The sequence below is a fragment of the Prenolepis imparis genome, unplaced genomic scaffold (genome assembly GCF_030444845.1).
Source record: "Prenolepis imparis isolate NDT839.2.m4 unplaced genomic scaffold, iyPreImpa1.0 SCAF_15, whole genome shotgun sequence".
Classification (NCBI taxonomy): domain Eukaryota; kingdom Metazoa; phylum Arthropoda; class Insecta; order Hymenoptera; family Formicidae; genus Prenolepis; species Prenolepis imparis.
Genome location: NW_028141173.1, coordinates 696,471 through 723,329, shown reverse-complemented (window position 1 = coordinate 723,329; position 26,859 = coordinate 696,471). Strand labels below are relative to the sequence as shown.

At 30.8% G+C, this 26,859-nt stretch overlaps 1 protein-coding gene across 5 annotated transcripts in view; it reads right to left on the bottom strand.

Annotated features, from left to right (window-relative positions):
* LOC145946112 (sodium channel protein 60E) overlaps positions 1 to 26,859 on the bottom strand; it is a 97,827-nt gene that overhangs the window by 31,327 nt on the left and 39,641 nt on the right. For all 5 annotated transcript variants that reach the window (XR_014426986.1, XM_083055536.1, XM_083055537.1 and 2 more), the window contains one exon: positions 1,177 to 1,385. Coding sequence is in view for 4 of the 5 variants with exons in the window: in XM_083055536.1 (XP_082911662.1) it covers positions 1,177 to 1,385 (209 nt within the window). In the remaining variant the exon portion in view is untranslated. The remainder of the gene's footprint in view (positions 1 to 1,176; positions 1,386 to 26,859) is intronic.

Genomic DNA, 26,859 nt, shown 5'->3' with positions numbered 1-26,859 from the left:
AGTTATCGATATTAAAATAATATGCAATGTCAGCGAAACTATCGATGCTATCTTGCTAAATATTATTGGTATCGATGCTGGTATTCGATACTCTTGATTGTTGGCAATATACTTTGATCTAGTTTATTTTATTTTGTAATTAATAAAGCTTACATTTTATAGATATATCTAAATGCATCGAGAAATGTTTCTTCTCTTTTTTCGGAATAAGAATAAAATTAACAAGAAAATGAATATTTTCCGAGTGTAAATTATTTACTTCCAAATATATGTACATATCGAAACTTCACCTCTTTAATCGAGTTGGAGCAATTAACTTTCCGAAGGGAACTTTGAAGAGATCACTTATTCACCGCCCTAAAAGCCCCTTAATCTGACACGCCTTCGCGACTTGAACCGCAGTTGCGGAAAATTACCGCGGGACATATTAGGCGGCACGTTAAACGAATTGCTATCCGCAGTCGACGACGAGTCACTCGCTGGAGAATACTTAGCTTAAGAGGATTATATGCCAAGTGAACACACATGAAATGAACCGCCGGTTATACAAGTTTAAAGAGAACCCGTCAATCCTCGTCATTAACTCCTCGAATGCACAGATTTCGATTAACTGCTAAAAGCCTGATTAAAGTCCAATTCAAACTTATATAATTATGAATGACACGCGCAATGATAACGTTGAGATTTATCATCAATATTACACTTTCAATTAAAAAAGTATTATTTTATTATACAAATAGATTAATAGATATAACAATTCACGAGATATTTAAAAAATTATTATTATAGGAAAAAGAGAAAAAAGTTGAATTTGAGAGTTTCATATGTATATTAAAATATTGTTTTGTGTATTTTTATGTATTAGATATGTTAATAATGATATCCTATAGTATATATATGTATAAAATAATTAATTAAAATATTTTACTAAAATATTAAATTAAAAAGCAAAAAAAATGGACTTTAATGAAATTTCTGCTGAAGAAAAGTTAATTTTATGTTCAATACAAAATACGCGTTTTTATTTTTAAAGAAATATAATAATTTACAGTATCAGTTACAGTGATTTTATATTGAAATCACAAACAAGTCATAAGCACAGATTTATTCGGTGATAGTTTACTGCTAACCGGCTAGAATCTCTGCTATTGCATAATCATGAGAGTTTGTACTTACTCTGCTTCCTCGATGGTTTCGCTCATGGCCAGGAAGACGCAGTTAAGAAGTATAGTAATCATGACCACGTAATCAAAGTACTGATTCGTACTCAGGAAGATGCAGAATCGTCGCACACAATTCCACGGTGAGAATATGAACCAGCTCTTCGTTGCCGTAAATCTATGGATGTAGTTCTTGCGAAACCTCTTGGACACCACGCAGAACGTCTGAAACACACAAGTGCGAATGTCATTATGAATACGAATATGTTTTTATTATCCAACTTGAATCTGGATTTTCTTCAAATCTAGATTCTCTCTTAATTGGAATAAAAGTAATTTTTTTTATTGCGAAATATTTTTATAATTGATATAAGATAATATGTTTAAAGAAAATTTATTAAAATAGATTTCTTAAAAATTTAGAAGATAGAGAATCATCATCAGCCATAGACCCTAAAGGCTCGCATCCCTCGGGGATTATAACATATTTAGGTAAATTTAGCAAGATCTACGCTCATTATTAGAGCTCTATATGTGCTCATGATACAGATCATGTTGCATATCATATTCATTTTGAATTAATGACTCGCGCAATTTTAGACAAATGGTATAAAATCTCTTATAATGAAGCTAATAAACTTGTTGCGTTTGTGTAATTTTTTTGACATTGAATCTTATTAATATTGTCACAAATCAGATATTTCTGTTAAGATAAAACGAGTTTATATTAAATAAAAATAATGTCTGTTTAGAGATACATATATCGCTCTGAAATATTTTTATTAAAATATTTTAAAAAAAATAATACATACTTATTTTTACATCGAAAATTCCCGATCATGTCATCCGGACAATTGCTCCCAGGGCGATCATAATTTTCTATTTAAGAGAAACACTCGTTCATTTAGCAAACTGTTAGATGTCTTACACGTCTGCTTTTTTTAAATCTATTTTTAATATGATGACATATATTTCTGTGAAGCTTTTTATTCACCAAAAGTCCTTATCTCTAGTCTTCAGGAACTCTGTAATTAAATCTCAACTTTGCTAAGAAAAAAATTCACATTTATATAGAAAATGTTGACTATCTTGTAGTTTAGCTCTGTTTCACTTTATATATATATATATACTGTATATTCTATATTTTTGTGTGAATAACATTATTATAATTTAAGACTTGATTAAATCAAAGGAGAAGTGAGTTGTATTCCCGAGCAATTTAGAGCCACGAAAATTAATAATTATGTCATTAAAATAAAATGTTGTCATTCAAAGAAAAATTTCGTACCGTTTCAATCACATTCACATTGGATCAGTCGGACGCGACATAGCGGTTCATTGGTTACAACGCTTAAGCAACGCGCTAAAACAGCGCAGTCTCCAAAAGCGGCAGTGGGTCACCGCGTAATTATTAATGAATCGTTTCAGCGTTCAGATAATGTCGCTCGTCGACGGAATATCTGGGAATTTAGGTGATGGTTCGCGAGATAATTTTAAAGCCAGCACGCGAGCCTCTGATTATTTTCCGTTCAGGGCGCTAATTTGTTGACCGCTCCCTCGAGAAAAAATGAGGGATTTCGGAGGTACTTTTTCTCTCTATTGTCATAAATATCTTTGATACATGTCCTCTCTACATCAAGATAATTTAGCAACTCTATTAAAAAAATTTTGACGAAGAAAAGATGAAAAATGAAGAATTTATTTCATACAGACTGTGAAGAATAAATCTAGCGTGGAGCTTTAACAAAAGAAAGAAATTGAAAAATAAATTAGTTTTAATAAATTTGATGAAAAAAACTCACTTCACGCTCGATCAATCTAATTTTCGATCAATCTATTTGTACGATGTTAACAAGCACTTTGATTAATCTATTTATACTTGATTTTAATTAGCTATTCGCAAAGATATAATGAAGAACAAAAAATAAAAAGATATTATTAATGTGTGAAGAAATTTGTATCGAATCGAGTTCATGAAGAACATAATATTCCTGTTTTTTTCCGCGACTGTTCAGATTCCACTTTTTTCCTTCCACTCCCAGTTCGCGTTTTATCCTAGTATAAATCATCCTGCATACTCGACTGTCGTCGAAAAAAAGCGGCCTCTCGAGTGCCTCCAGAGTCTGGGTGCATTAACGCGATGCATCACGTAAAAGGCACATTCCATGCGTCTTCACGTCACGCATCGCGTTCCAGAGGGACGCGACACGCCAGCAGCAAGTGGATGCGGATCGATGCTGTCGGACTGGAAAGCGCGGACAATGAGATCCGTCGACGGGGTTAACTTATCTAACTAAGCGCGCGCGGCCGCCCGTTTGGCATCGCGTCCGGAAATCTCTCGATAGGGATGCTCGTAAACGCGCGCGTCGCGGGAACGGAAACGAATGCTCGTTGGACCGACAGATCATGATAGGGACATGCCAATAGCATCACGTGTATCGTGTTTCTTTTTTATACTTATCACGTAAGTCTCTTCGACTTACTGTCGGAAATTTCTCTCGATTGATTTTTCTAATCTAATATATAAATATATAATAATACATAAAATGTATATAAAGTTTAAGTTATATGATGTGCTATATGATTTGTACAATATGTGATTTTAATTGTCATTTTTTTTACTTATTTCAACTTCTTATTGATCTTTGTAAGAGAAACTGCAGTAGTATAACACTAGTAAATCTCTGGCTGCGCGAGTAGTTACGGTCCGCGGATAGTCAGCCGCGCGATAAATGCATTCAGACTAATATGTTCTTTCACGAATGAAAAATATATTTTCTTATTATACTAGCAATAATCGCTTAAAGACAAATTTATGCGCAAGTTTTTAAAAGATTTAGCACATCTTATATCTCCGAAGATTTATCTAATTCCTCGTTAACACGATGATTTTGTCCGTGCGAGTAGTTACGGTCCGCGGATAGTCAGCCGCGCGATAAATGCATTCGGACTAATGATATGTTCTTTCACGAATGAAAGTTATATGATGTGCTATATGATTTGTACAATATGTGATTTTAATTGTCATTTTTTTTTACTTATTTCAACTTCTTATTGATCTTTGTAAGAGAAACTGCAGTAGTATAACACTAGTAAATCTCTGGCTGCGCGAGTAGTTACGGTCCGCGGATAGTCAGCCGCGCGATAAATGCATTCAGACTAATGATATGTTCTTTCACGAATGAAAAATATATTTTCTTATTATACTAGCAATAATCGCTTAAAGACAAATTTATGCGCAAGTTTTTAAAAGATTTAGCACATCTTATATCTCCGAAGATTTATGTAATTCCTCGTTAACACGATGATTTTGTCCTGGGCTTCAAAATGTCTGGCTCTACTACTGCATTTGCGAAAAGCATGTCGCAGACTGTAATCAGACCACGGCGACAAACGCTTTAAACGCTCGTATACGATTTACATATCTGTAGCGGTGCATAGGCTGCACTTATCTTGATTACTCGGAATGGCTTCACCCTTGTGTCTCTAATTGAACATTCCCTTCTTCACGTTACGAGAAAGACGGATAAATAGAAATACGGTAGAATTTTAGCTTTTGTTAAATAGTCGAGAAGAATTTTGATGTGATTATAAATATAGAGGTCATTTTAAAGTAGTTCACATAAAATAGCTCAAGCGATTTTAAATGACATTCGATAAAATAACTCACAAATTCCGTAGATAATTTTGATGCATCAGATAATAGTTGAACTGACGAAGAAAAGATTAATTTAGGAGAAGTACAAATTTATATTTTTTTGCAAATCTTATTAAATTGTCGCCTTTTCAATCATTATTTCGTGATTAATCATCATGATTAATCATCATGATGCAAAATCAATACAACTCTGATGCCTAAATTTTCTTCGAATAAAAATATCTTGTTAAAAAAAAGTTTAATATTATAGATCGACAAATGTGACAATGAGTGAAATTATAGTTTTGCGACACACACGTAATAATCCAATCTCTACTCCACTTTTTTTAGCCCTTCAATTTCCCGAAGGAAGGCATCGATGTCACCTAATCGCGAAGGAAGACATCGAAATCGACTTGACCGCGTACGATGGCACGTTTCCGGCAGAGACGCATGTATTATTTATTTGGAGCAGAGAGAAAGAGAAGGGGGAGGAAGAGAGTGAGAGAGAGACGCGTGTGCGAGTGCCAAAGCGATGCTTCGTACTCGATATTGACCTGGTTGGTTAGTTGGTCGACTGTTGGTTTGCTGCCTGGTGCACGTGTTGCTCGTGCGAAGCAACATTCAAGGCGCGGATCGATAGTCGGAGCTGCGGCCACTCGACGGAAAGCGCCAGTTTCCGGTAATGGTGATGATGATTGTGTTGTCTAGTCTCTATGTTCCTAGTTTGCGAACACGCGGGCCAAGTAAAAAAAAGAAAGAGGGGGAAAGCGAAAAATAGCACCTTTCCTGGATCGTCTACTACGTTCGAACTCGACTCTACCACCTCGGTTTGGAATTGATATTCGAACTTCACACTCAGTCAGAACTTCAATGTCAGTGTTTAACTATACCATTTAGGTAGCGATCTCTTTCTCGAGCTATTTCTAGAAAGGTGGGAATCAGCCGCATGACGCCTATTTAGATGTAATCTAAACATGGATATAGAGTCTAATATGGTACTAACGGCTGATTATACCGAAACCTCGGTTAATGCAAGGTCAAGCGATCAAGGGTTAAAGGCGCCAAACCAAGCAATCAACAGACATTATCCTTTATGTGCAGCAAGCTGACCCTTCTCATCGTACATGATAATATTCTATATAATTACTAATTGATCTAGAACATTAATGATACCGTAGGCTATGATATCTATAAGTACACATAAAAAACGAAATAGCAAGATAAAAAATTGTATTTCTATTATTTTTTACTATTTTTCAATTATTTACTAATAATTATATACTTTTAAAAATAGTTTTAAATTCTCAAAATTATTTGGAGATGTCTTAATTAAACGATATTATATCACATAATATCAATTTAAATCGTCGCGATTTACTCTAAATAAGTTACTTTTCGCAGTGCAGTTTTTAGTTAAAATACACTTCAAACAAAGTCAAAAATAAATCTCGAAGAGACTCTGATTGATTTCGAGATTTTTATTTTAATAAAATAAAGAGAAGCGTAGGCGAGAAGAAAATTGGGACAAAGTTGATGAATTGGGAATTCGAACGTGAGTCTTTTGCTAAATTTTTTATACAATACGCGTTAAATCGTCTATCTAAATTGCTCTTATCTGAAAAAGCCCTTCAAACTCGAAGAGGATGAGATTAGCACTTATCCTCTTCGATATAGATGGACTCGATTCAGAGCAAACTCTACTAGTAAATATCATCGTTCACAAATCCGGCGGAACAACTATACTGTTATCAGATCCGTTCGTCCCAAACTTTTGGCAATCTCGGCCACGTATTCCGGCAAGATTAAAAATCCTCGGGAGAAGAAAAAAAAAAGAACACACTATTTTCGTATATGGAAAACGTGAAACATCGTCGTTATCATCGAAAGCGAGCAGCCACGCTTATCTCTTTGTCGAAACGACACTAGCTGATCTTGCGGATCTAAAGATAAATTTATGTTTTCGATCAAGGACTGAAAATTGTTGCGGATAGCTCTAAACTTTAAACAAAAAAGTTGAATCAGCAAGTTGAATAAGCGATTAAATTAAAATTTTGAAAATTTCAAACTTTGACATTTTCTACAGGATTAAGTTGTGTACATATAAAATATTATGAGAATTTATATCATAAAATATATGTCATTGGAAAAAGAATATACTTGTAATTAAAAAAAAAAAAAATATTAAAAAAAATTATCTATCACACACATATATATAAATTAAAAAAATAAAAATAATTTTAGACAAATCTTACTTCTATTTTATTACATTTAAAGCAAATTTGTGTATGTAATTTAAAATAAATGTTCAAAAACAGTGATTGATCGAAAACTGTTTGAAATTGTTCGAGGTTTACGCGAGCTTTTTATCGAAGAGAAGAGATTGCATCTGCGCAATGTAGCTTTCTAACAAATGACAGTAAAACGCACGTACAATGTGGCAATTTGTTCCGCTTGGTAGGATATACGACTTCACATCGAGTAAAGCTGAATGGTTGGTAGCTACACGTTGTACACTCGCCGCGAATAGGTATTGCTACGCGATCCTACGGTGATCCCCGATGTTCATCACGAGTAGAAAATATGTCGCATGCAGAAGCATATTTATATATAAATATAATATATAGCAATATCTCAATATGCATCAAAATAAAGCAATATAGAAATATATCAAAATAAATGTTAGGAAGGAAGAGATGAATAATATATTCGTTATCTCGGAAAGTGGATTAATATACGTAATGTGCTCGCGTTTTCGCCTTTAGACAGTTTATCTAAACCTTGATAAATTTTACAAAACGCGGATCTTGATCTCAAGCGTAATATTTTCTCCCTCGACTAATTAATCTTCGTTAATTCCGTCAAGGGAGTTTATCAGCACTTCTTCTTATCCGTTTTAGTATACGATCGGCGTGTAATGTAAATCAGTAGGAAACTATTACTATCGTTAAAACAAATAAACGATCGCATTTTTGCGACTCTTTCCGCGTCAGAAACTTTGAATCGACCCTTGGTTTAATAACTCTTCATATTTTACGGACGTAAAACTCGTTTAAAGCTTCGATGTGCGTTGTTCGAACTACTTGGGGCGTACTACTCGAAGTATCGGGGCGACGAAGTCAACCGGAATCGATCATAAAGTAATGGTCTTTATCGATTCGTATACGCAAATTTGACAGCAGTTTATATACACACGACGTATAATATGTACATACATATACAATACACGTTTGCGGCCGCACGTGATGCAATTGAGCGATGCATGCGAATGCGTCGCACACAATGCGAGTACGGTTGATCCAAAAATAACGCGCGATTGTTCTAGATACGTGAATGATAAGACTCGAATGTAGTTATCACGCAATTATGAGTCCCCTTATCCGTATATAAATAAAAAATAGCGATCTGTTAATTTTTCCACGTTCAGTCATTTAACAAATGAGAGATAATGTGTGTTATCGAGCGTACATGCATTGCGAGAGACGAGTTCCGAAGCAAGGATATTATCCTCTTATCCGAGGATAAGACGAGCTTCTGAATCGAGAAAGGAGAGACTTAGCAAGTCGTCCAATGTGTACAGCAATTTCTGTATACAAGTACAAATATCTCCGAGTAAGTTAAATTATTCAAAAGAATAAATCTCTGTCCTGAACGTATTCAGAAGAAACGAGCTGTTTCGAATCTTAATGAAGAGAAAGAGAGAGAGAGAGAAAGAAAATAAATGATCGCAATTCGTCGTATGACTCATAGTGAAATGACTCATTTACAGTAAGTCTCGGCAGCCGAGTAGCTGTCTTAATTAGCTTCTACAGATTAACTTGTACAACCTGAAACATCATCGATATCTGTGTCGCGCATTTCTCTATATATCTCCCGTATCTAGAATCTAACACAGATCTTGTAAGGTAAAGTCTCCGAGTTCTGGCTGTGTCAGCAAGGATCGGATCATTAGATAGTAGCAGATGACAACTTACACGGTTTATTCCATCGTTAAATTTCTTGTTACATTCAAACTAACAATGAACGGACGACTCAGAAAGTGGAACATTTCTATTGAATTTTCGAATCCGTAGTCGTTGAATAAAAATACATATATAATATATGTGTAACGTAATTAAATATATACAATATAACATTATATAATTAAAATATATAATATATAATAATTTGTGTGTGTTAAAGTCGATACCGATTAATTAAAGATCTTCAAAATTACTTTGTATATACGAGATAACGATAAAGTTGCATTGCAAGTTGCATTGCAAGTTTTGGCAATATAAATATTGTTTTTCACTCGCGTTTTCAAGAGTTTTCACGAGATCAAAAAATATAACGAGAGACCTCACCTTTTCTTGTTTCGAAAAATCCATTTATAGAGAAGTTGAAAGTGTAACCATTGCAAGAAACTCCGAAGTCAATAAAAGCTCGTATCTTTAGACAGAAAATAGTACGAATTCGCAGGATTCGGAAATATTCGATGAATATATTCGAATTACTGATGATAGTTACTACTCGTTAAATATTTGAATATATCATATTTACAAAAATATAATATATTTTATTAATTAAAATCAATAAAATTCGAATTAAAAAGTTTTAATTACAAATCGATCAAAACAATGTATCGAGAATGTAATCCTCGTCGAAAAATTTATCAAATCTGCGAGTTATTCGTATTGGAGCGATCAAGTTTAATATAATACAAGTCCGATCCTGAATGAATTTCTTAAATGAAATAATTAAAAAAAGAAAATAAAAGTTAAATAAATTTAAAACGTGATATAATTTTTGACGACAGCAATGCGATTCAAACAGATTGTGCGAAAATTATTTAAAAGAATTTATCGTACTATTTTCTATTGACACGTATTCATATTGTATATTAATATAAAATACTTCAATGCACCTTAGTAATGCTATAGATATAAATTAACACATGACAAGTTTAAATTTGTGCTCGAAATATTATTCTAATCAAATAAAATTTATAAATTCCCAAGTTTTTATTAATAATAGTCACTAGTCAATAAATAGGAGAATGTGGAAATAATCGACCAAACTAGCGTGTAGATAATTTTATTCCATATCACGACGTTTCTAAATAAAATTTAATTATTTATTCACCATTATACATATATTCGCGGACTTAAATTATATAAGTATTTTTAAGTATATAGATTAATCATTAATAATAATTATTAATAAAGTATAGATTAATAATTATTATTAATGATTAATCTCTCACTAAAGTAAAGATTAATTATTTATTAAATAGTTAATATCTCACGGAGCTTATCCTTATTACTCGATTTTATGATTCAATCATTTTACTGCACGCTCTCAATCCGAATTACTTAGATCGTTTAAATTCAAACGATATCGAAACGAATCGAACGAAATATATTTGACTCTAATTTAAAAAAGTAATTATCCGTAAATCGATCGAGACGAATTTATAATTTGGATTCCTGTTACTTCGCACTTAATTAAACGAATAAATTACGTGAAAAGTTTTTTTAATTTTTTTTTATTTAATAAATTTTTGAAATTATTAATAAAATTCGGCAATACTTTATTAATAATCTTAGCGATACTTGTAGAAAAATATATTTCCTCCGAAGTTTTATCGTTTGATTTTTCGACGATCTAAATATTGAGAACGCGCAGTAAATCGAATCGAGTAAATAACATAAGGACAAGCTTCGTGAAAGATACATTAATCGTGTTATAAATAATTAATCTCTTTATATTTTAAAATATTTATACAATTTAATATTTCGCGTATGTGTATAGAGCAAATATGTCACTACGTACAGTGAAATGTAAATAATTGTATCATCAGCCAACTAGCTTTACGCTATTAGTTCTATTCTTGCTAATCCCTTTAAACTTCTCTCTTTTCGCGCAAAGTGTTTCGTTAAAATTACTTTAGCGGCATTTAAACATTTCAAACCCGTTCATTATCTAAATAAGAAGAAATAAGAAGAAATAAGAAGATTAGTCGGAGACGAGACATTTTTACACAAGTTATATCTATCTATAATTTGAAGAGAAAAACGTCAGAAAGATTTTTCAAAACGTCGGAAAGATTTTTCAAAACGTCGTACCGATTATTCTCTCGTACGTTCGGAAGGGTAAATCTCTTTTCCGGGGCTGGGATGCTATTTCTATTACTTGTACATTTTGCGAACAATGTTTCGCGTCTTTTTCGTCACTATTTCGCAGTCTCTCGAGCGTTCCTTTACGGTAGGGTTGTCCTAGCGCGAATATATGTATTATTATAACGCTTCGTCGTCTATCCGCGCGAAATGTATCCCCCGTTATCCCATTGTGAGGAGATTTCCAATAGACCTCATCAACGTCCCTTTCACACGAGACTTCGCACAACAGCTGTTTGCATTCGACTGTGTGTGCTATATAAGGCTACAATATATATGTACATCTCTATACCTATCTGTGCCGTGTGAGACTGCGTTTATTTGCACACACCGTGAAAATCGTATCGCGCCGAAGCTTATGTGCAACAGAAACTTCGCGGAACGTCTATTCGGCGCCGCACTATAAATAATGATTTCATTAAATCAACAGGCGACGCTATCGTTGATCGTCGACGCGGCCTTCGATTAAACTCGCGTTGCCGATGGCCGGATGTTCGATGTATGCTTGGACTTCGCCATGTTGTTGCGACAGGTGTAAAAGGTAAACGATTTTTGTCATTTTTGCAAGAGTGTTTAATAATCGATTATATTATAAATTCGATTTTATGTAAAAAAGAATAATATTTTTATATAAAGTTGGTTTAAACTTGATTAATATTTTTTGATAGAAATCAGCTGATTAAAACATTAATTTGTTAATTAAATTTTAAAATAATAGTATGTAATAAAAATTATAAAATAATATGTTTTAAATAAAATGTTATAGTACTTTAAATTCGATTAATATTTTTTGACAGAAATCAGCTGATAACTGTCAAAAGATATTAATCAAGTTTAAAATACTATAACATTTTATTTAAAACATATTATTATTTTATAATTTTTATTACATACTATTATTTTTAAATTTAATTAACAAATTAATGTTTTAATCAGCTGATTTCTTTCAAAAAATATTAATGAAGCGTTAATTTGCTAATTATAAATTTTAAAATAATAATAGGTTATAAAAATGAAAATAGTAATATGTTGTAAATAATATTATTAAAATGATTGAACGTGTATCTTGTATGTGTTAATACTTTTATGATGACATACATAGTCTCTCAGAAAAATAATGAGATTGAATCGTATGTGTATAATTAGTAGACCTTGCCATCGTTTTTTATTATGAAATTCGATAAAATATTGAACAAAGACGTGCGATAAAGTTGTTATAAAAATTTTAAAAAAGCATATAATGATCATGCTTTATAACGTGCTAAGGTTTTTACCTTAGCACATGATTCATCTTTAATCGTTTCTTCCGAAAATATTTGTTGCCATCGAAAAACTTGAGCACGTGATAAAATATTATCGCCAAATATTTTTTTAAAATTTTATCGCATATCTTTGTTAACGAAAAACTTATAAACCATATACTTTCACTCCGCATGATTACGATTTTTCAGTGCCACATATTATGCATTACATATTTAATCTCATTATTTTTCTGATAGATCACGTATGTCGAAATCTTTTTTTTTTTTTTTTTTTGACAAGTTTATATATGTATTACACAGAGCTGGATTCAGCTCTTCATAAAAATCTTTAGAAACGAATGTGGGTTGAACAGACCTCCGGGTAACGATCGATAAATTAAGGGTCGGGATAAGCAAAAGAGGAAAAAAACGTGGTGCAACCCTACTTTCACGCTGACAAACATTGCGAAAGATTTATTTTCGGCTTTCCCGGGGATAGAGACTTCTATTATAAAACAAAAACTTATCCCTATTACGACACAGGGTGATCGTAACATGCGATCTGGGGTTTACATTGGAAGGCTATAGTTCTTCCCTTGCCGGATGTTATTTACATTTCAAATATAGGGTGCGAGACAGAAAAAAATAAACTATAAGAAGACGGGATAAGACTCGGGGGCGCTCTTAAAGAACATAATTTTCTCACAGTATAGAGTGAATAATAGCATGCGTGTTGACGATAAATCTGTCGACACTTATTGCTAAAGGGTCATTCCTTAGCGATTACGTTGATGTACTTGTATATGTGATCGTATAGCAGTAAAATAGAAAGAAAGTCTTTTATATATATACAATATTTCCTCTCGTCGCGCGCGATAAGAACGTTTCATCGCGGTGGAAATAAAATATTTCTTTGCAATATCGTTTTTCGATTGCATACACGTATAAGGTTAAACGTTAAACGATCGATAAATGTTCGATAAAAAGAAACCCTCTTATCGCTGTGGCCCGATTGAAAATAATCTTCGAATCTGACGAAAGGAGAAAATGTATATATAGGTTGATCCGTATTTAGAACACGCTTGCAAGATCGTCGGTAGATATAAGCCGCCTAGTCGATCGATTCCGGTGGTTGTCCACTTTATATTAGTGCTGCGAGATGGAAAAGCTTTCGTGTTTTTGTAAGGAATATCTAAATGGAAGAATATTTCAAAAATACTTTATCGTCGTAGATATAAAGATTAAATTTATCTACATATAATATTTTTTATTTGATTAGATTATTATTTGAATCATGTAAAACGAAACAGCTGATAATTTATTATTCCTCGATAAATTTTTTCTCTACAATATAAAAATAATTCTATGGAAAAGAATAAATATTTCTTTAATTGTTATAATGTTTTTTATATTCGACACGGATGCAATGTTAAAAATTATTGCAGCCCGAATAAACAGTAAGATGTTAACAATTTTTAAAGTTTCATTTTTCTCAGAAAAAAACCTCGGAGAGAACACTTGGAAGATATTTTGTATTGAGACGTGTACTCTTTTTCATAAATCGCAATTATGTCAACGCTTGTTCCTAATGTCGGTAGAGAAAGAAATAGATAGAGAAAATTATCATAACACATTGCGTAATCAATTTCAATTGAGTTGTCCGATCTAAAATTGCGCGCCCTATTTATTGGACATCGTATTATATTATCAATTGTAACCAGTCCTAGTCGTAAAGTACATTCCCGCAGTTAGGTTGACGCAATTTGATCAGACGTGGGGAGCCGCGTATATATACGATTTATCAATTCAAATAATCAAAGTTGCTTGCGCTCCCCACGTCTGTCAGATATATTCCGCGACAGGGAATATACGATAACAAGTCTATATACCTTCGCGTTCTACCTCTCCCCCTGCTGATACAATTTTGCCCTCTGTGTACCTCAACAACATGATCCGCATATCTACGCTTTCGTTGCAAACTCGAAATGAAACTTTGAAACTTTCCAATGCAATCCGGCGATTGCGTGCATGTGATCCCAAAATTTTCACCTATGAATATATTTTCAGAAATTCGTTTCTGCAAACATTCGCGCGCGAATTCGCCTTTGATATATATCCGTTCGTCATGTCTGAAGTTGAGTAAGAGAAGTTGTCAAGCTTCTCGATTTTTGACAAGATTTAGTTTAACGCTTGCTCGCTTTATTTAGTTTGACTCTTATTTCCTGTAACTCCTTTGTAAATTGCAAAAACATATTATGCAAGAAAATAATAATTATATTTGTAAATTCAGATATATATGTAATTATAATCTTTTTGTGTTTATTATTTAAAAACACATTTTCTTTGATTAATATATTTAGATTAAATAATTATATTTTTCTATAACTATATTTCATTGTATTTTAAAATTCTTTTTTTTGTATGACTCTCAATTTTTTAATTTATGTATGTCGTATGTGAAAAAGTTATTTCCTTCGAGCTATTTTTTGAATTATTCTACAATAAAGAAAAACAGTTTCGAGCGCCAGAGTTTAATGAAAGAAGTGATCACGTTTTTGTGATCACATAAATATAACTTTCTTATTTTTAATACTATTTATAATTTTACGCGGTAAATATATTATTATTTATATATTTGTGCAATTAATTAAAATGTGTTGTATGTGTGGAATCATATAACATTTTATTATTAATTATATTAAATGTAAATTTAATTAACTTATTTAACTTGAAAATATTTCAAAAAATAGAATGTATATTTTTGTTATATGTATATAATTATATGTATATAATTCTATAATATAATTATATATTATTATAAATTTGATTATATTTATATATATATAAATATAATTATACATATATATAATAATATCATATAATATTGTATATTCATATATATTGAAATAAGATTCGATATTTATAGCGAAATGTGTTAGTAATATTCGTTTGAATTATAAGCAATTAAAAATTTAAAAGCGCTTAAAGAGTTGAATTTCTAAAGTATAAAAAGCAAAAGTTTCTTCCTTATATAATTTTCAATGAACTTTACTGTACGTATAACCACGTGGAATATGTGGGCTATATATGAACTGCATAAATTATACTACAGGTGACTAGACAGATGGCTTTATTCTACCCTCCTTCACAGTTGTCAAGTGGAAAAAACTTAGCAGATGGAGAGATGTAGGTACATTTTGTTCTCATAAAATTAACAGGTGCGAAGAAAAGAAACTTTCATTTTTCGTTTATATCATCAAGATAGAAACGCATTTTACATGAAAAATGATCTTGCAGTATTTTGCAGTTATCCTTGCAAAATCCTCGCATACTTTTTTATAATCTGCTTTAAATGCCTATAAAAAGAGATATAGAGAAATATATATATCTTTAGTTTATTAATGATAGTTTTAATTTTTAGCGACAATTACGTTTGATAAAAAAATTCGATAAAAAAATTAGATTATGAAAAACAAGTATTTTTAAACCAACATTATTATATATATGGAACGACATCGATAAAAATTATTGCGGAATAAGTGCCATTCGTGCGAGATGGTCGCGTCTCTGGGAAATACTAGGAAATTACAACCTCGCTTTATCACGTTGACTGCATATTCCTATGACACACTTTGCCGTGGCATGCGAATAAGTTATCGATAGTTTGTATCGCGTGCAGATGCCGCGCTAGTGATAAATTCCGCTGCTAATTCTGTGCATCATTGGTATGACGCACATTATGTACGGCGAAAACGACGAAATCTTCTTTACAGCTGCGTTTCCCTGCGCTATAAGAGCGCTTAAAATGTCTTCGGGAGTGCATTTATCGATTTGCGGGAAACAGAACGCGGTGCTAATGTGAATTATGGAATACGAACACCTATTGCTGTCGTCATTCATTCCGTGCAGTTATATAAAGTGCTCACCTTTTCGTGACACATTGATGGATGAATTTACAGAGTTGATAGAATTCTATTTCTCAGTTTTCAGTTATTAAATATTTTTAGCAGTGATAAACCGCGAGAGATAATGTTCCCTTCAAAGAAAAGTTTACTTTACAACTGACTGATTAACTAATTGAGCTACAACGTTTGAAATTATGCTGAAATTTAATATGCGAGATTTTAATTCGCTGTTAAATCTGGGATTATTTTCATAATTAAACATCTCTGAAATATTTTGCAAAAAAAAAAATATTAATTAATCTTATCAAGAAACCTGTCATTAAAATGATATGCAATGTGTTACACGAAAATCTGTGTATTACAGTGAAAATATAAGTAATATAATTTTACATTATTTTATCATACATAATATGTAAATAATTAATAATACTAAAATATCAATAGCAAGTTTTATAATACAATGAAACTAAGCTTTCGAGTAAAAGTACAAAAGTTAATATCCTTTAAACTCAGATTATGATGTAACATTATCAGTCAGTTGAAGTAATAACGTATATTTAAAAAGTAAACTAATAATAACTCTTGTGTCTCTTATTCTAGAGTAAACATTTTATAAAGCTCACTTATATGGCGAGCTTAAATGTCAAGTGTCGCGAATAATTAACCGCAATATAAAATAAGGTTCATGTATTGCGACTGAATAAACAGAAATATATAGTCTACTTTAATATGTCCGTTTCTGACGCAGCGTAATCATTTCTGGGATTATTTTATCTGGAAATATATATTGCGCGGCTGAATCCCCAAGAAAGGAAATTTATGACAAAGACAAATGTAGTTGGATATACATATAATAATAACCTCCGATAATATATACCAATATATAGGGAAACAGGCAATCTCGCGAGAGGACAAGGGCGATCTTGGGATAAATATTCGCCTTATACATATATTAATTTCATGGAATTAAATATATAGGGCAAAAAATATAGTTTATACACAAGAAGCTACATACAGAATAAGTACCAACAGTGAAAAAGAAATTGAATAATTTTTATAAAATATCCGCACTCTACAAATGTTACCATTGTGTCGTTAGATACAACCGGGTTAAATTGCCGTTATAAAATAACTGACGGTGCTACTTGTTCGTGCAATGATCGTTGATTGAAGTTAATTTCATCGGCAAATTGGCGCCGGAGAAATATATAGGACACACGAGTTTCGTGGTCATCGCGATTTTTTTTGTACTTTTATTTTTTTATTCTTTTATTGTGCAGAAGAACCGAGCGTATTCGAATATCAGTATCGCGATATTATTTATTGTTTATTCTGTAATCGACAATTAATTTCCATCTACTATAATTTATAGATTGTGGGATTCGTGGGATCTAATACAACTGTCTGAGCGCAATGATTAATCTCATTTAAAAACGTCCGACGTTTCTCCGTTCATTGATGTTTACCGACGTTATTATTTACGAGGCTATTAATCACGTAATTTGACTATGCAATCCTCGATGTTCCGAGCAACGTGATTAACATGTAACGAGCCACAAATACGCCGTAGTGAGGATATAATTGGTTCAGTGACAACCCATAATTTCTCAATACTCCTGTAACATTAATCTTAAGAATGGCACAAGATATGTATTCTTCGCTATCATTTATCACTCTGTAAATATCTATTATTCTAGAGAGATTTATTTTTTCAAAGTAAATTAGATTTGATTTACAAAAATTGAATATCACGCTAACGATTTCATAAATCAGTTTCGCAAATCGTTAATATTAGATATATTTGCATAAAAATATTTTCACTTCAATTTGCAGTATGTGTGCACAATGAAAGAAAAAGAAAAATGTTCAAATAGAGTTATTCGACGTTAGAGAGAGAAATCGTGTAAATTTGAAGATTAAATCTCACGAATACAAACAGACAATTGAAGATTAATGAGAATCGCGACATAAAAATTATACAAAAATTCTGTTTGCGCAAATTTCATTTGCACGACTTTTTTTTACTAGATTTACCATTTTATGCGTCTGACAATTTTTGTCTACAAATATCACTGGCATGAAAATTCCTCCCCCTATAGCAATATATTCGCAGAAAGTGATTTGTAGCGAAAAAGTGTTCCTTGTTTACTTTATCGAGACATTGCAGGTATTAATATGCACAGTAACGTGGCGCGATCAACTCATGACGGCGCATTATTATATCTCGTGGCATCGTTAGTGCCCCATTGTCTGTAACCAGGCCATCGCAAACGTAACAGGCGGCGTCGCATTAACGACCGTAATCGATTTCCGAGGAGAAATTGTTATTCTTTTTTCCCCCCCTTTCTTACGAATGAAAGAGATGCTTGACCAAAAAATATTTTTAAAAAAATATTTTTACATTATTGAATCAAATTGAAGGTATAAAAAAATGTATGGAACAAAAATTCCCCTAAAAGGAAACAAATAAATTCTAGATAGAATGTAATAATGCCAAGTATCGATCGTAACATGTAATTGGCAGACAGACTCGTCCATTTTTTTCCTAAAAGAGGAAGCCAGAGAACGTCATTTTTTGCAAACAAGCACATCTCTTCGATTATAGTGGTTTTATTTAAATATATAAAACGCTTTGGTATCAGTGATGCGATTGTCGAGAAGAGATGTCGATCGAGAGTAAAAGAGAGAAACCCTTCTGAAACGGCGTCATACATCACAGAGATATGTACATATATACCATCATTCTCTGACAAGGAACACGGATCAGAGAGAAAGATAATACGTTAAAATATTTGGTTTTCCAAAATAATTTAATATTAAAAATATAAGTATTAGGAATATTAATGTTCAGGCCTCAAACAAAATCAGAAACAACGCAAATATTGAACAGACGACTGCGCGCATAGCTATGTAAGCTCGGGAATTTATGTAGTACGCGATGTGGTTTCTACAAGAGGAAATGTGGAAAAAGAAGGTAATGGAAAGTGAGAGCAAAAACCGACACCGCGCCAGGCTGAAGTGTATAAGGACGAAAATTCGATGTAAATGCAAATTATGCTACATAAACTCGACAAAAATGGTTCTTCTATTCTATTACATTATTTTACGACGTTGTATTATAAATATTTTAAGATTATGTGCATGTGCACAAGATTTTATGCACGAACCGATGTGTTAATTCGTTCTCTCAGTGATCAGTAAAAAAATGAAACATACGAGAAAGAACAGAGAGAGAAAAAGCCTTCAGTTTAAAACAAAGTTGAAAAACAAGAAATAAGAGAAAGAGAGCGTATGGAGAAGCATGAACTCTTATTTCCCTCGCGAGAAGCAAAAAGAGGAAGAATATGGCAGGAACAGAAACTTCCACTGTTCTTTTTTTTTCTTCCTCTTCCTGTCTGTTTTTCTCTCTTCGGAACATAGGTATAATTCATCGCGCCGACGTGATAACAGAAGATGCTGTAAGAGGTATAGTCCTTTCTAAAATGACATTTAAAATACTGCCGAAAATCGAATCATTCCATCGTTTGGACTATTCATCATTTCTTCAATATCTTAAAAGTTCCTACTTTTATACTTCTATAAAATAGAAGCTATAGAATTTATTTAATTTACTCGATTTTACTCTTTCATAATACATCTTTAAGATTCATAATTTTACATCTTTAAGATCTATTAAGATATTTTAATCTTTATTTAGAGAAAGAAAGCGAGAGAGAGAAAATATTTCTTTCCGAGGAACGGTTTCCCATTAGATCGTAAAGCGGAACATCCAATAAAGATAAAAATATTAAAATGATAGAGTAAAACTCATTCCTCATTCATTCACCAATTCGTATCGTATCGTGTCGTAGAAATATGGGAGTTTTGCAACGTAAATGCGTTCATTATTGTAATATCCAAATAACGTTCTACAAAATAAGATATTGAGATCATATGCTATCGCATAATTTGCTGATTATTCGAATGTAGCTGAATGCTATTCGAATCATTTTAAAATAAGACTTAAGATAAGACTTTTTGCAATTTACAAAGGAATAATAGGAGCAATAATCAAAGAACATGAAGAAATTACGATTCTTGTTTTCCTTACACTTTGCGATAATGCTTCTGACATGCCGACAGCAGTAGTTATAACCTCTTATTATTCAGCCTAACGGCTGAATAATAAGAGTCATAACTACTGCGAAGAAGGCGGTTTTGCAGCAAATGAGCCGATTTGCAGATTTAACGCAACGGTTGTAATAGAAAATGTAAATAGGTGAAAATCGAAGATTCATCACGTACACTCTAAAAGAATTATCCCATTACAATATGTAACTTTATTTCATCTCCATTATAAACGTAACATTCGAATTATAAGAAAATGAGTAAAAGAATGATCCGTATCTTGTTTTTGACGATTTTAATTAATTAATTTTACAATTAATATATTAATTGTAAAATAAGCAAGAGCTATAAAAGCTTACTTGGAAATCCTGAAAAGCTACACAATTTATAAAAATCGAATATCAGATCTTCTTTACTTATTTTCCTCTCTTTCTTATCTCATTGCGGTGAATTTTCAACTTCGTTTGTAAGAATAAGCCTCAAAAGTCAGTTAAGCGTCAAAATTTAATATTGGGGAAATTGACGGAGAAAAAAGGAAATGGATTTTTAAAAATTTTAATTTAGTATTAACTTTATCGTTCTGTTCGACCAGATTAAAAAGATTCCTATCGTTTCTCTTTACGCCATAAAACTCTATTGATTTTCATCAGGAGATTAAATGAAATAAATATGGTTCCGATAGTGTATATAACTACTATAAATTAACAATCGTTATAAAGTCGTCTTGAATTTTATCGATAAGAAATTGAGCGGAGAAATTATAGTTATACGTATCCGATTTATTTCATTTTTATCATGCATTTCAAATTATTTAATTAACTTTCTCAATCTCGTAATCTCAGTGCTATAATCATTGAAAAAATATTGAAAAACATTGCAAAAAGAAGAATGCCATAGAATTTCATATATAGAAAGCAGTTTAAAATTAGAAACAGTTATCAAAATCAGTTTTGTTTATGAAGAATATGTGAAAGAATACACTATAATTTATAAAAATTCGTATAAATTTACTGTTAAAAAAAAATCCCTAAAAATTTTACAATTTTGTATATGTATAATTATCTTATTTATGATTTATCTTGTGTGTTGATAATTTATAGTGATTTATATAAACTAGATAAATCATAAATAAGATAATTACATACACAAGATTGTGTAAAAGATTTTTAGGGAGATTTTTTTGATAATTACGAATTTTTTTCAGTCTCTTTATCGGCGAACGCTTCAGACGCAACGAAACGACTTTTGTTATCGTTTGCCGAGATCTGCATATTTCCCTTTCATGCGCCACGTTCTTAAGGTAGAAGGGATCAACAAAATGATCGAAGTACCTTCTCGTAACAATACGTCGCCACAGGGCTTATACGAATTTCGCTGCCGTTTGGGGTGAGATTGCGTCAAAAAGGCTCGCGTGATCACGTGACTCGTGGAAATTAAATGTCCCGTGTGGCAAGCATAGGGGCTAGCGGGTATCGTAACTTTTGTACGTTTGAATAACCTTGATGTTTTATTTATCATCGATATATTATATTTTACGTGACTCCGCGCATTGCGAGATGTATAATATTCGTCGTTAATTCGACTCCGAGCCGTAGGAATGCTATCAGTATTAAGATCATCAATATATACATATATGAATAAATATATAACTATTTATCTTTTATACAATATTAATAAAAAATTTCTTATAACTTTCAATCTTTTGAAATTATATAGATTTATTTGTTCGAATTAGCAAAAAAAGACATAACATTAAAAAAGTTTAAATTAATTAAGATAAATAAGCAGTTCCAAAAGTGTGATGTTTTTCTTCTTATATTCAAGATCAACTTTACTTTCACAGAAATTTCGTACGGAATTAATTCGTGTCAAGTAATTAGATTGGTCGATTCGTCGTTGTAATTATTTTGGTAAAGGAAAAAAAAACCTTGTCCACTCTCGAGAATTCGAAAACTTTTCCTAAACAATTTTGTAAAGGCTACATAAGATATAATTGATATTATATTAGACACATTGCATGATTTATATATTGTAAATGTATCCCCATTGTAGACAATTCAAAATTTCTCGCACTATATTATTATGCGCTGAAATTTCTGAGGATTTATCAAAGTCCATTGAATTAAAATCAACTGTATACAAAACTAACTGGCGCAGCGTTCAGTTTCAATCCATCAATCCTCATCGAGACATTTTACACACAATATTCAACATTTTAACACATTTGATGAATGTTTATCTCGGGACAAAATAATATTAACTTGTGTGCATTAAATGAAAATTTAAAGTGTGCGCGAAACACAAAATATTAATTTTATATATCGCGTACGCGTTTATGTTTATTACAAATAATATAATTTAATATAAATTGGGCATACTATCGATTGTTTAATGCATCGAGCAGCATCAACAATTTTTTATCAACTAAATAAGTTTAAGTTCGTGATAAACAGACAATCGATCAATATTATTAATTAAACTTCTTAATAATCAACTAAATTATCAATCGACAAAAAGTCGATAGTAGGATATGCGCTCAACCTAATAAATGACAGCAAATTACACACACATTTTCATGAATATACACATTAATTTCCCGAGTTATTAGAATCAAATATAAAGTTATATAGCATAACATACATAACTAATACGAAAAGATAAGTATTAAAAAAAAAAAATCACGCAATTCAAGTTCTTTCCAGAAGCAAGCAAGATAATAAGATACAAAAATAAATGTTAATAATAATACAGATATTATGAACATAGGGAAACCCATTATAATATATTGTTCTAAAAATTTATATACATTTATTATATTTATTATTTATATATCTATTGCTTTTACTTTAAATTACTTTCACTTTGTACAAGCTATCTGGTAACACTTATTATCAGTCTTAAAATATTCACTCCTTATTTTTCCGAAGTCAAACAATATTAATACAATTTCAACTAAATTTCCGAGTGATAAAATTATATTCCAAGGTAATATAATAAAGTAATATATACATAACTAATACATAAGTAATGCATAAAAGACAAACAAAAATTCTTTCACATCTGTCAAGGTTTGTCAAGAGGGGAATAAAATCATAAAATATAAAACTAACTGAAGTACACCATATAAACACACGTATTATAAGAAATACAGATGTTACGAACAAAGAGAAAGCCATTACAATATATGTATATTGTTTTATTAATTTAATTTATACTATAAATTAATATTTATTATATTTATTATTTATATCTATTGCTTTTTATGTTTAACTATTCTCGCTATTGAGTTAATAATTCGTCAATTCCTTCGAAATTTCAACTTAAAAATTGCGAAAAGACCTTGAGGAAGTTAATATACAGATCAACACAAATAATTTTGTCTCGATAGATAATAATATCCGATATAACTATCGGATGTTAAGTTATAAATAAACAAACCTTTTAGAAATATGTATTATATTTCATAAGTGATATTGGCAATATTATGTAAAAAAATTGAGAATTATAACTTTCATGAAATATAAACAAAATAATAAGTATTTATTTAAAAAACGTTCATATTTTGTATCAAGTTAAATAGATTGATGAGAATAGATAAATTAAAATGATATGCTTGTAAAAACAAATATAAGAGAAAATAAAAGATACTTATCCGAAAATAAAAAGAGTTCAATATTGTTTCGTCTATTCAAGCGAGATGAAGAAACAGTCTCGTGGTCTAATTATTAAGAAATACTTGTATTATTTATTCCAGAGAGCTCATCTTCGACTGACTTCCAAATTTTCTATAAAGTACTCATATGTATCTTTGTTCTGTATGTTATCTCTCCATCTTTTTCTCACTCTGTTTTCGTTTTTACCATAATATTTCTGATCACTTATAAGGTCACTGTGGGATCGGAATTATTTACCTTCCAAGATGTCTCGAAAACGTTGTTTGGCCAAAAATGAAAATGAGATAAAAAAGACAAAGGATAGAACAATATTTTATAAAGTCGACTAATTTGACTAATTTCAGCCTTATATATTTTGCTTGCTCCAGGAATAGCAGAATAACTCATGATTTTATATCTAATGGGGAGAGGGGCACTTCTACATTATTTATAAATTCTCATGTAATATTCAAATTGAAATAATATATCTTAACTTTCAAAAATCATAATTTAGTCAAATGTTTAGTAATTTACTTAAATTTAGTATAAATATACGCTAAATTTTTTAAAACATATTTTATGTATTACGAAGCATTAGAATTTCGTACGTGATTTATTTATGTCAAGTAAATAAGCATTTGAGAAATTTCGACAAGTTCGTCGGTGGTAATATTTTCGTCGCTGTAAACATTTTCGTCAAGGGAAATTTATCCACTCTCGAAAATTTAAAAACTTTTCCTAAATTCCAATTTTATAAAGGCTATATAAAATATAATTCCTATTATATCAGACATAATGCATTACTTATATATTACAGTTTTGTATACCGCTGATTTTAATTCAATAAATTTTGATAAATCTTCAGAAATTTCAATGCGTAATATATATGTATATATATTATAATTATTTATATATATATTATAATATATTTTAATATATTATTATAATTTATATATTATATATTTATATCACCATTGTAGATAATTTAAATTTCTCACACTTATTATTACGCATTGAAATTTCTAAAGATTTATCAAAATCTATTGAATTAAAAATCAGCTGTATACAAAACTGTTTGACTATATTCGCAGTATCTAGAGTAGCGTTCAATCTATCAATTCTCGTCGAGACATTTTACACATACTTGATACAATATTTAACATTTCAATTTGTTTGATGAATATTTATCTCGGAACAAAATAATACGAACTTGTATGCGTTAAATAAAGATTTAAAGTGCGAGCAAAACAAAAAATACCATAATACTTTTATGCATCGCACGCGCGTCTATACCTGTGTATGTTTGTTAAAAATAATATATTTTAATAAATGACAGAGAAAATCACACATACATTTTAATAATTATATACACACACAAAGGTAAACAATTAATAAAGTATTGAAATTAAAACTGTACCAGAAAAGAATTATATAAGTAAACGCAAAGTATTTAGAAGACTTATTTTTATATATAAGTACCGTCTGTCTGACCGCGAACTACTTCCACATTTATGAACCAATTTTCTCGAAATCGGTACTAAAGTGTTTCAAATTTTACGGGGATGGCTATCATGTGGTTTTTTTAATTTTTTTTTTACACACATTTTTCTAAAATCACTTCTTGGTTGTGACATGAGTGTGAGTGTGTGTGTGAGTGTGTGTGTGTGTGTGTGTGTGTAGAGAGGGTTTTTAGTGGGTAAGGCATTTATTTATTAATGGATTGATTTTTTTAAATCGGTGCCGAAATTTTAAAAATTTTTTTTGTATAGCGAGATTTTAATTTTGTGTACAAAGAGGGTTTTTAATGGGTCAGGGTTCTACACTCCCCCGCAACACCGGAAGTGCATAATACATTTTTTCCGTGTATCGTAAAACAAAAAAAAAATAATAATAATTTTGAAGTATTTCCGCGCGTATAGCGTATAGCGCGGTCTGAAAAGCTAGTAACAAGATAAACAAAAAACTGTAATGTAGCAAATTAGTTATTTTTGTACAAGTCATCTGGTAATACGAGGCGCATTTTTAAAGTAAGGTCCGTTTTGAAAAAAAGATCTTAACATATAAAAATAATTTATTATGGCTAAAAAACTTCTATACACTGAAAAAAAAATATCTTTGTAGTTAAATTTTATTTTATTAATTCTGTGATATTATTAATCTAATCAAATACTGACGTATTTGATTAGATTAATAATATATCATTGAATTAATAAAATAAAATTTAACTACAAAGATGTTGATTCAACAGTATTTTTTCTCAGTGTAAGCTTACTTTATTTTTTCAATTAATATCTCGAGAAATAAAAATATACTATAAGATATTTTAGTATATTAATAACATTATAACAAAATAAATGCATAAGTAACATTACAAGATAACTGGCAAAAATTCTTTCACATCTATTAAGATCGGTCAAGAAGGGAATAAGATAATGATAAAATAAAATACTAAAACAAATATAGTATATAGAAGTACCTATTAAAATCTGTACAGATATTACGTAGAACAAATTGAAAGGCATTATAATATATATTGTTTTATTAATTTAATTTATACTATAAATTTATATTTATTATTTATTATTTATCGTTTTTTTATGTTAAACTACTTTCACTATTTAGCTATTGATTCGTTAATTTCTAACGGAATTTTAACTTGTAAAGATTGCGAAAAGACCTTGAGAAAGTTAATATAATACAAATAAACACAAATAACTTTTTCTCGCAAGATAATAATATCTTATATAACTATATCATGCAGATATTAGATTACGAATAAAAGCAACTTTTAAAAATATGTATACATAAAATAGAGGTTTAATAATACTACATTAAAAAATTGAGAATTATTACTCTCGCGAAATATAAACTGTACTCGTTTAATGAACGTTCATATTTTGTGTCAAATTAAATAACTCGATGAAAAAATGTAAGAGAAAGATAAAAAGATACTTATTCTGAGGAAGAATTGTTCAATATTGCTTCCGTCTATTCGAGC